The sequence below is a fragment of the Amyelois transitella genome, chromosome 7 (assembly GCF_032362555.1).
Source record: "Amyelois transitella isolate CPQ chromosome 7, ilAmyTran1.1, whole genome shotgun sequence".
Lineage (NCBI taxonomy): Eukaryota > Metazoa > Arthropoda > Insecta > Lepidoptera > Pyralidae > Amyelois > Amyelois transitella.
Window position 1 is genome coordinate 1,606,083 of NC_083510.1, and position 11,457 is coordinate 1,617,539.

Below are 11,457 nucleotides of genomic sequence, written 5' to 3' on the forward strand. Positions count from 1 at the left end.
TTATTAAAAAATTAACTAACTTGAAATATTTAAACAGAAAAAAAACCAGAAACAACTTCTCTTTTAACAGAAAGTGAATGGAAAAAGAAAATAGTGGTTCTAATACCTACTTACTAAGTTGGCTTGCTCATAAAAAGATATAACGAGAAAAGGTTGTTGTTGTTGTAACTTTATTCTTTATTGCATAAAAAATATAGAACACATTATGTAACCTACAAAAATAAAATTGTAACGGCGAACTTATCTCATGAAGAGATCTCTTCCAGTCAAACGGCATACAGATAGTCATTCGAGTTCGTTTCTCTTCCTGTTTTGCTCTTTTTACTAATAAGTTTGTCTTCCGGGTTATTAAAACCGAAATTCCGAAAATTTTCCAAAGCATAAAATCACCTAACCTATTCTTCTTTATGGTATGGTAGTTTTTATTATATATGATGGCAACGTCGTAATTCAATATGGCGTTTAAATTTCCCCTCTCCACCCGCTGAGCTATCAAAAAAAAGTGACAGCGCATAGCGCAAAGCGGAGTTGAGTGTGCATGTTACACGGTTAAACATGTTAAAAAGTTTTTCTGAAATTTTAGTTTTATGTTACATTCAGTGCCCAAATCATTCTATAAGAACTGATATATTGAACTTATCCCCGTCTTGATCAAGTGACACACGTAGTAAAATATTTAGTGAATATATAATACATCTTTTTTGAGTTTCCTTCTGCAAATCTCATTCAGAAGAATCACCATGCCGAAAGGAAAGAAAAAGGGAAAATACGGTGAGTACATAATGTTGTATGAAATAATGATAAAAAGGAAAATTTATAGGTTGCGCGAGTCGCGTTCACCTGAGCTCATGTCAGAAATGAGATCACGCGGCGACCTTGTGGCCTCGCTGACTTTCCGCGGTAATAATGACATGTCCACGTATCTAAGTTCATTATTCTCTCTGTTTAGACAAGATTTCTGGCAGATTCCTTGGCATTGATAAAACAAAACTAGATGAAAAAAATTGCGCTCTACATCCGCGTCATTTCTGGAAAAGACTGCGCACTTTCGCTATTTCATAACATAGTAAAAGCGCGCAAGAACATTCCCACAAGTTATTTAGCTTTGTTTCAATAACACTGCATTTGTAATACTGCAATTAAACGCATCTTGGAAAACTGATGCTGCATTGTATGAATGAGAAGATAGTGAACATATGTTAGGTAAAAACAAACATTGTTTGGCCTTCACGTTTCGTTTCTATTATGTAATGTTTTAGATTCTTTGCTTTAGAACATTTTTGGCCTGATAAAAAAGATAAGGAAGTAATATTTGGCAAAGTAGCTAATTAATGATCTAATATACAACTGTTAGTTTTACCACTGGATGTTCACATTGTAACCATAATGTTCATGATTTATGAAAATGTAGGTGCTATCACAAATACCAAAATCTTAACACATTTGTTGTATAATCTTTAAATTCAAGAATATGACTTGCAATACTGAGCCTCTTTACAAACTGATATTGCAGTTGAAATATATTGTTTTCTAATATTATATTGAGTAGAAGGATTAAATCAGGTTTATTCTGGCTAAAAGTCACGTCATGAGTATCTGAAACGATGACCTTGCATGAGAAGAATTATGAATGTGGATGAAAAAAGGTATGCAGGGATCATGGCAAGTAGAAAGCTGTAGTCTTTGCCTCCAGGAAAGGTGTGATTTTATGTATGTGTTAAGATGGATTAATATTTAATGTTCATTTGTGTTACTAATAAGGTAGGTATAATGATATTCTTCTTCTGCATCTTACACTTATGACTAAAGTTTGTGGCCACTTTAAACTGCTCTTATAGCAAAAGTGGAGCATCTTGTTCATGTTTTACACCATTTTCCATATTTATGAATGAATGAATTTTATTTATATAAGTAATAAGTAACAAGGACTCATTTGTATTAGTAATGCTTACAAACTATGTTAGTACCTAGGGACAGCATGATTTCTAAAGTGGCCATTCTTGCACCACTCCCCCCGAAATGGCGCAAGAATGATTGACATATAGGCAGTCTAGCCTGCCTGCAATCATATTCAGGATGCCGTTATTGCTGGCCCGCACCCTGCGCACCAGGGATGCGCACCGCTTGCGCATTGTTGCGAAGAAACAGTCTACACCTGCTACGGCGAACATCTCCGATGCACTACAGAATTCATTTTCATTAAAAAAAAAAAAAAAAAAATATTTTCATTTTCATTTTCATTTTCATTAAAACTACAGAAGCGGGGCAGTCGAAGTAGCATCCTGAATGCGTTATTATACTGTATACGGAGAGCGCTGTAAGCTTTTTGAGTATATCGAGCCCACAGGCTGCACGTGTAGAAAGATGTGCAGAAGGCTCTAAACAGACAGATTTATGTGTACTTTGTGTGTACTTTGGAATTAAAGTTATCAGGCCTGCAAAACTATGTGCTTACAATGGCTTTTGTCCATTTTTTACATTTTTGAATGCCATTGCTTAACTTGACTGTATCACAATATTTACACATTTCATAACTTGTGTAATAATTATGATAGTTATAGCTATATATAAATTTAATGCTGCTTATGCTATGATATGCATTATATTGCTTACAAGTATGTATGCAATAAAATAGTATGTTGTAACTTAAAAGTAAAATAAATTTTTATTCAACCTTAATGTTGATAAGAGATTATCAGCTTTAGTGTGTGAAAGTTTACAAACACCTTATATATTAAGCAGACCTTAAGCTATGCAACAAACAAAAGCATGCTTTAATGGGGAGAAAAATTGAAGTTCAAGTTCATGAATTGAAGAATTTGAATCATTAAGCTATACAAAATGTGGCCTTCAGTCTTTTTGAGACTGTTGGCTATGTCTACCTTATAAGGGATAGAGAGGTGATATATTTTATGTGTTTCAAGATATTTGAGAATTATAAAAAGTTAAATTCATCTTTCTATATGGTATCAGTATAAATCTCAATAGTACATAATGTCAAAAACTATTCTATTAAGACTACCAACTGTTACCAAAAAACTAGTCAAAAAGTATTATTAATATAAATTTTTGAGCAGTTTGTTTCCCAAACTAAACTAAAATTTTCTCATCTATACTAATGTTATAAAGCTGAAGAGTTTGTTTGTTTGAACGCGCTAATCTCAGGAACTTCTTGATCAAATTGAAAAATTATTTTGGCATTGAATAAACCATTTATCAAGGAAGGCTTTAGGCTATATAACATCACACTGCAACTATAAGGAGTAAAGAAATAATTGAAACTATTAAAAAAAGACGGGAAAAATTATCCATCCTTGAGGACTTCAATCATGCCCAAAATAACTATTCCACGCAAACGAAGTCGCGGGCACAGCTAGTACACATATATAACAAAAATATAAATTTAGATGATATGCTATTTCCACAGAACACAGAAGAACGGAGCAGCCATACTCTTCAGACGAAGATGCGGGCATAGACATGACCATAGACAACTGTTCAGAAATATCTGGACAGTCTGACCTGAAGAGCAATCATGACGATGCAGGTGAGCTAATATTTTTTTATGAACATGTAGAAGTTTATTATATGTGCAATATGCCCATTTTCCATTCTGATTAATAGCGTTTCTGTTCCCTGAAACAAACTTGGAGATTTTCAAGGCAAGAGTGTTGCAACAAGGCACCAGTTTTGACCTCTTCTTGCTAACCAGATAAACTGAGGTCTTAATACAACCTTTAAAATTAAAAAATGATAATACAATATCTTACATTTCATAATTTTAATGACCTTTACATCGAAATCTTGCTAAATGACGTCCACATAGGTAACTTAGACCATATTGCGATAAACTGCTCTGTGACGTCGTAATAACGAATGTTACGTGTATCGCAATCTTAATAATAGATAAGGAACACGTGCGTATTTACATACACCTGTGAAGTGTGAAAAAAAGTTAATTGAAAAGATTCCAATGTTTCATTCCTATAAGAAATTCGGGAAAGACCCTCTCTTGAGTTCATTCCGAGGCAAATGCCTAGTTTTTCCCACAGAGGACCCAAAGAGATGGCTCAAACAATTTACTTATATTTTTATTTTAACAAATTTCTATGAAATGGAGGAATCCAATTTGTATATATAACCTTTGTATGTATATTAGAATATATTCTTTATGGAAAGATGATACAGCAAAAATGAAATCACTTCATCGTTATCTTGATCCAACGTATGTTTGTAATCGTCACACCTATAGGTAATTTATGCAATTTTTTTCCTCCGACATTAATTGTTGATTTTGATTAAAATGTCGTTATACCGAAGGTCGCCGATTTAATCAGTTACATTCGGATAAATACAACAATAATTCGCAAACTGGCATACTTCAGTATTCAACCTTGGACGTTTTATAGCCGATCATATAATATACAAGCAACTAAACTAGTTACTGTTGCCTTGCCAAATGACATTCGATACTTGCAGTTCTAACAAGTTAATGTAAGCTTTGTATGTTCTCACTCACTCTCAATTAACTCACTGTTCACAAGGACAGCACTTTGCTGTCAATCACACAACATCAAGCTGTCGACGCAGCAAGCTGTAGCTGTCGACACAGGTTTTTTTTTCGTTGCAGCGGCAGCATTAACCTCTTAATACCATTGATGTCCCAAATGATTTTAATCTTATTTATTCATTGACTTGCTACAATTAGTTTCTTTATCATAATGGCTAGAATGTGGTCCAAGTCCTTCATCACAGTCTTATCAATGTTTCGAGGAATTTAGTGCAATAAATTTATTCCATACTGTTAAACTGCCCAATTCTTTTGTATGCAAATTAAATGAATGGAAAAACTAATCAAATATTCTTTATGAAGCACAAACGTGACTTCATACAGCCAGTTAAGGCTGCTGAGATATTTTTGTTTTTTGCTGTCTCTGCTTGTTTCTTTGTTATTCAATTATGTAGACGGCATCTAAATATTACAAGTTCAAGGTCATATCACTGTACACGTGAATAAAACATTGTTTTGTCTATTCATTCTTTGCACTACAAAATAGTTTTTAACCGCTTTCAAGGAAAAAGGCTGGTTCGCAGTTTGACCTGTTTGTTTGTATGTAAGTTTGTCGTTTGTTGTTTCGCTGAAGCAATTTCGATGCGGTTTTCAGGCAAATGTTTGTTACATTTAGGAGAAGGTGTTAAAAATAATCAACCGACTCAAAAAAACAGGATATCGATTTGAGGCGGTTTCTATTATTTTTATATCGCTCTTTATTGGCTCTTATGGTGGTCAGATTTGTATGCTTTTATCTTTTATCGCTGTGTTTTAAGACTGGTTTCCCCCTTCTCATCCTTGCATGCATCACTATCACAATAATAACTTAACAAATATTTTTACTCCCCAGAAAACGAAATCCAAGAGAAGCTTGAAGAGAAAGTATTGGAGATTATAGACGCTCTGAACGCCCGTGCTAACGCCGCCCGCGCCGCTGCGTTCGTAGCGCTGCGAAGCGCTTTACAGCGGCGCTATCTAGCGGGACTGCTGAGCAACCATAGGGCTACGCTGGCAGACCATCTCAGCAGGGCTTTGAGGCGAGGAAAGGACGGTGAGAAGCGAGCCGCTGCGGGGATTGCACCTTTACTCGCTTTACAGGTAATTTTTTTTAAATGATTCCACCTAATGTGCTCTAGTGTCTTTAAGGGCTACTGAGTAACAACAAAGCCTTTAGCAGAGCTCTGAGTAGAGGAAAGGATGGTGAAAAGAGGGCCGCTGCAAGAGTTGCAGCTTCGCTCGCTTTATAGGTTAACCATAGAGCATCTCTTGCAGACCCTTTGAGTAGCACCTAAATTGGCTTTACAGGTTAATCTAACTCCAGGTGCCGTTTTCCGACATTATCTGTCCACTCAAGCCGTTCTTTACAGTTTTGGTTTCATTGGTTTGCATATCCTGGGCAACATCAATCTAAGATTATTTTTTAATAAAAATTTACTCAATCACTCTACCTTGCCGTACCAAACTAGTAACGCCGGAAGCCATGCACAGTGCAGTTTAAAACCTCAATAGATCTCAATTTTATGAAATCAAACTATATTTCCTGAATTATTTTCTCTGAAAGTATACTTTGTTTGTTTGCCATGTATCCTTGATAGAATTGTATTATCATAACTTACAGATTGGCGAGGAAGGGGCAGAGGATTACATGCATGAGGTGCGTCCCGCTTTAGCCGCGGCCGCCGTAGACAAGACCGCCTCGCTGGAGACACGCACAGAGGTAACCATGTCTCTTTTACTCTCACATTACAGTGCATTCGTGAAGAGGAAGATAGATATATATCTTGTTTTCATACTCTTTTACACTAAAGAAATACAAAATTATAGAAAAAATTAAGGATTGCATAAGTTTAAGAGTTATCGCTTAAGCATTTCATAAATATATTAAGCCAACTCGCCAAATCTAAAAAACTTCAATCTCATTCATAGTTGCATTTGCCCGTCCCATTATGAAAGTGATTATTCACTTTGAGAACACAGAAAAACATAACACTTACGTCTTTTTCTGTCGACTCGTACACATTTTTCAATCCGTGAAAACTCATAGGATATTACATACTATTCCAGTGCTGCTGTGCCGTGTGGTTCCCGGCACCAATACAAAAAAGAATAGGACCACTCCATCTCTTTCCCATGGATGTCGTAAATGGCGACTAAGGGATTGGCTAACAAACTTGGGATTCTTTTTTTAGGCGATGGGTTAGCAACCTGTCACTATTTGAATCTCAATTCTATCATTAAGCCAAAATGCTGAATGTGGTCGTTCAGTCTTTTCAAGACTGTTGGCTCTGTCTACCCCACAAGGGATATAGACGTGACCATATGTTTATGTATGTTTTATGTTTTCCAGTGCTGCTCGTCCCTGGCTGTGCTATGCTACCTGCTGGAGGAAGACCTGACGGAAATCATCGAGATCATGCGCATGTACGAGACCATCTTCAGTGGCAGCTATTTGAAGGTGACATTTTATCTTCAATATTCATGTATTGACGTAAGGACAGGAAGTCTGTCTGACATTAATTTCACACCAATTTGTCTTGGTGATTTTTATGCACTATAGATATGGCCGTTTTATACTTTACACGGTTAAAACACACGACAATAATATTGGTCTTTGAGTAGAATAGGTACTGGGAATTGTGGATATGATCCTTGCTCAAGTGAAGTGATAAAGTAATCTCTTTATTACAACTGACTAAAATGTTTATTTATATTATTGTTTATAATAAAGTACAGTATCATTGAGATGGATTTTAATTCAAAATTTTTGTAGCTTACTTTGCGGATTATGAACACATATAATGAATCCAAAATCATTTGACGGTTTGACGGCCTCTGTGGCGCAGCGGTAGTACGCTTGTCTGTGACACCAGAGGTGCTGGGTTCGAATCCCGGCCAGGGCATGATGAGAAAAGAACTTTTTCTGATTGGCCTGGGTCTTGGATGTGTATTTATATAAGAAGTATTTATTATAAAAATATATTATATATATAATTAAGTACCCGAAACCGCCGAGCTTGTATGAAGAGAGTTATGAATGTGGATGAAGCGAAGGAAGTATGCAGAGATCGTGGCAAGTGGAAAGAGGTATTCTCTGTCTATCCCTCCGGGAAAGAGGCGTGATTTTTATGTATGTATGTATAAAAATATAGTATCTCGTAACAAACACAAGTCTCGAACTTACTTCGAGCCTTCGAGGCTAACTCAATCTGTGTAATTTGTCCCGTATATATATTAAATAAATATATACGGGACAAATTACACAGATTGTTTTTTTTTTAATTTATTCACATTTTTTTTTACTTTTCAGGGCGACGGCAGCGTCAAAGTATCGGGCGCTGTGATAGAGGAAGGCAATTGGCACGCGGCCGCCGTGGACGGCTGGGCGCTGCTGCTGACGCTGCTGCCCGCGCCGCACGCCCGCTCCGTGCTGCTCTCGCAGCCGCCCAGCTTCGCCCGCCTCGGGGAGCTGCTGGAGGCGGCCAGTCTCGAGGTATGTACTCATTGCTGTATCCCTTACGGAGTAGACAGAGCCAGTATCGAAAAGACTGAAGGGCCATGGTCAGCTCTATGTTGGTACTGTTGTGAATTTTATGCAAATGAAAAATTACAATGAGACAAAAATATTACCCCATAAAATTACCAATTTCATTAGCCGCAATGTCCGATTGAAATTAACCACTGAATTATCCTTCATGATTATTTCTATTTTCCTTTTTTGTGCGGAGTATGTATTTAGAACTGCACATCTTGTTTGCACTTTTCCATTTTTTTTTGGAAATACCCGTAGACTGAATCCCTGAAAAGGAACTAGTTTAATTAACCTATGTATGAAGTGTATGTTACTAATAACGCCTAATATTTGCAGGTCCGTATGGCGGCCGGCGGAGCCCTGGCCATGGCTCACGAGTGGACCTCCGCAGACGACGAGGAGCCTCCGTATTTAGAGGCGGTGCTGCCTCGCCTCGAACAACTGGCGAGGGATTCACAGAAATTCCGCGCCAAGAGGGATAGAAAGCTGCAGAGGGCTACTTTCAGGGATATACTGAAGTATTTTGAGGTAAGTTTTGGTTGGGAATAGGTAATTTATTTAATTTGTAACGAAGTGAAAATAATGAATAAACAATATATTTTTTATCTTGCCGAAGCAACGCGTATTTTGTTACGTGCTGTCCAAGTATAAAAAAAATATTAATGTTATTATTAAAATGAAGTAAGGAAAATGACAATGGATTAACGATATATTTTTTTATCTTGTCAAAGCACGTTAAAGTCTTCCTTTTTTAAAAAAATAATGCCAGTAAACTAACGTGGGAATCCAGTAAAGTTTTTAATTTTTTCAAAAGTGGAACACATTACTAGTACATACTTAATTATTATTATATGCCAGTCTTTTCGAATTTCCAACAGGGCCAACAACATTAGTTTTTTTTTAAATCATTTAAAAATGGAACCATATGTTTAACAGGAGGACGAGGTGCCATCGGTTCGCATCCGCGTCGGCGCCGAGAGCGTGATCTGCGACACGTGGCGCGCGCACGCCGCGTACGGCGCGCTGGCGGCCGCGCTCGGCGGCGGCGGGCTGGCGGCCGCGGCGGGGCACTGCGGCGCGCTGCGGGCCGCGCTCGGGCTGCGCGAGCCGCCCGCGCGGCTGCAGCTGCCCGCCGCGCGCCTCAACAAGCTGCAGCGGGTGAGTGTGTCACTGTAGCGGCCGGCCACTGCGGCGCGCTGCGGGCCGCGCTCGGGCTGCGCGAGCCGCCCGCGCGGCTGCAGCTGCCCGCCGCGCGCCTCAACAAGCTGCAGCGGGTGAGTGTGTCACTGTAGCGGCCGGCCACTGCGGCGCGCTCATACCTACATCCTTTATATTAGCTTAGGTGAGGCGGTGGTTTGACAGACGCCGCGTTCGGGACTTAGTGCCGAGCTTACCACAGCTTACAACATTGAAACTTGATAAACTGCAGAGGGTGAATACAATTATAAATATGCTATAGCCCGCGCACTACGCAAGGTATGAAATCACCTTACATACCAACTATTTGTCCAGCCCCTAGCATCATAATAGAAAGCGAAATAGCAATGGCTTTTCGCGCGATAAAAACGGCGTCGCGCGTGTCTTGCTACGGGGTTTGGCATCGGAATTTGTCATCTTAAACCCATAAATTGATAAAACTAATGTAATTTTTGTATGTGTTCCTTTCCAGCACCTCCAGAACAACGCGGCGTGCAAGGCCCGCACGGTGGCGCGCGCCAAGAACCGCGACAAACGCTCCGCCGCGCTCGCAGTGTGAACGCGCCCGTACCGCCCCGTAGGATACAACACTCACATCGCGTAGGTTATAATGTAGGGCATAGCCCGCCTTGGGTGAGCGACTATCGAGTTTTGTTTGGCATATCAAAGTGTATTCTAAAAAAAAGAGTAATATTTACTATTTACCTAATATTTGCTTTGAAATTTTTTTATGAACTTATTTCGTATTTATTGTTGGTAAAATAAATCAAATAAGAGTTTTGAAAAAAACTACTCCTACTACCTTTGCAAATTTTTTTGGTGATAGGATTTTATTTATATTTTTCCCCATAACGATGACTTAACAAATGTATTTTAGTGTTTCTCGCTCGCCCAAGAAAACTAATATAAGCTTTGAGCCAACGCACATTAAACCGTTCAAGCAAAAATTTAAGTCTTTTCAGATACAATATTCCTTGTTTCTTTGAAAAGAAATTTACTCCATAAAAGTTTTTTAGATCTGATTTTCTAACTTCATTAATGTGACAGCGGAGCAAATGTCTAAACTTTGTAAAGAAACTTAACTACATACTTAGAACCCTTATTACCTTACATTTTTGCATCAAGTTACAGTAAGCATCAGTTTAGAATTGTTATTTTTAAATTATCAAGTGTAATGTGCGCTGGCTCGGTCCAGAAACTGCCGGTTCCAACGCTCAAAAAATGATCACTCGGCATCGCAGCCCGAAAGTAGTTGACGCTAGCTAGTAGTGTAGCTGTAGGCTAGAGAACCAAAGAGATTCGTCATTGTTTTGATAAAAAATAAAAAGTTGGAACCGCCCGCTATTATCATATCACCCCTTTCACGCACCGACAGATTTCGTTCAATTAGTGTTAGACATTTTAATTTGAAATTTTGTGATTTGCAATATAAAAATCATAATTACGTATGTTTTCCGATATTTTTGTATAAGTCCGTACTTACTCCTTAACTTGATTTGGGCCCGACGTATGTCGACGGTTCATTTGTTATGCGATTACTGCCATTTTAAATGATCTATTGTTTTAGTAGTGAAATATTTTAAGATAATTATTATACCTATGTTATATTATTATTGATATTTTTTATATCAAGTCGAGGGTTGTCGGTGTTTTTATGTATAATGGTTAATTGTACCCTAATTTCTTTGTACACTTCGCCACCGATCCAGCATGAGACGGAAGGAGCCAGATTCTTACAAAATTAAGAGTTCGAAAACGATTACGATTGCGTGAGAATAGGACCCCAGACTTAGTCCAATAGAAAATTATTTTGGTTTCGCTTGATGTGTGGCCGACTGTACCGTAAGATTGATTATTTGCTTGCATTCAAATTATCAAGTTGCGGAGTAAGGAGCTATTTTAATGGTTGATATATTATAATATAGTGACTTGTGCTGTGAAGATATTGATGTACATAATAACATCGCCACGGCAGTGCAATTCATATTTTAATATAATTGTATAAAACTTCTCTGTAAATATTATTTTAATTGGTATCCGTCGTTGCGGCCGCCTACACTTGTACATTATTTAGGCTACGGAATGTTGAAATAATATTTATGATGGGAATATTTAGTTTTATTTCTCGTTACCCTCTTCCCTTCATGATCCCTTTTTCTTTAATTCCCCCGGGAGTTCA

At 38.0% G+C, this 11,457-nt stretch overlaps 1 protein-coding gene across 2 annotated transcripts; it reads left to right on the top strand.

Annotated features, from left to right (window-relative positions):
* Positions 1-481: 481 nt before the first annotated feature.
* LOC106143559 (interferon-related developmental regulator 2) lies at positions 482-11,387 on the top strand. 2 transcript variants are annotated; one of them, XR_009656949.1, is made up of 9 exons: positions 482-771; positions 3,428-3,547; positions 5,403-5,650; positions 6,171-6,269; positions 6,900-7,007; positions 7,860-8,042; positions 8,418-8,609; positions 9,018-9,355; positions 9,751-11,387. XR_009656949.1 is itself a non-coding variant. In XM_060945194.1 (9 exons), exons 1-9 carry the CDS (start codon positions 741-743, stop codon positions 9,835-9,837), a joined length of 1,290 nt encoding a protein of 429 aa, XP_060801177.1. In that variant the 5' UTR covers positions 482-740; the 3' UTR covers positions 9,838-11,387. The 2 variants fall into 2 exon arrangements, 1 of the variants encoding a protein (XP_060801177.1); XM_060945194.1 differs by having other exon boundaries at positions 9,018-9,239.
* The last annotated feature ends 70 nt before the right edge of the window (positions 11,388-11,457 follow it).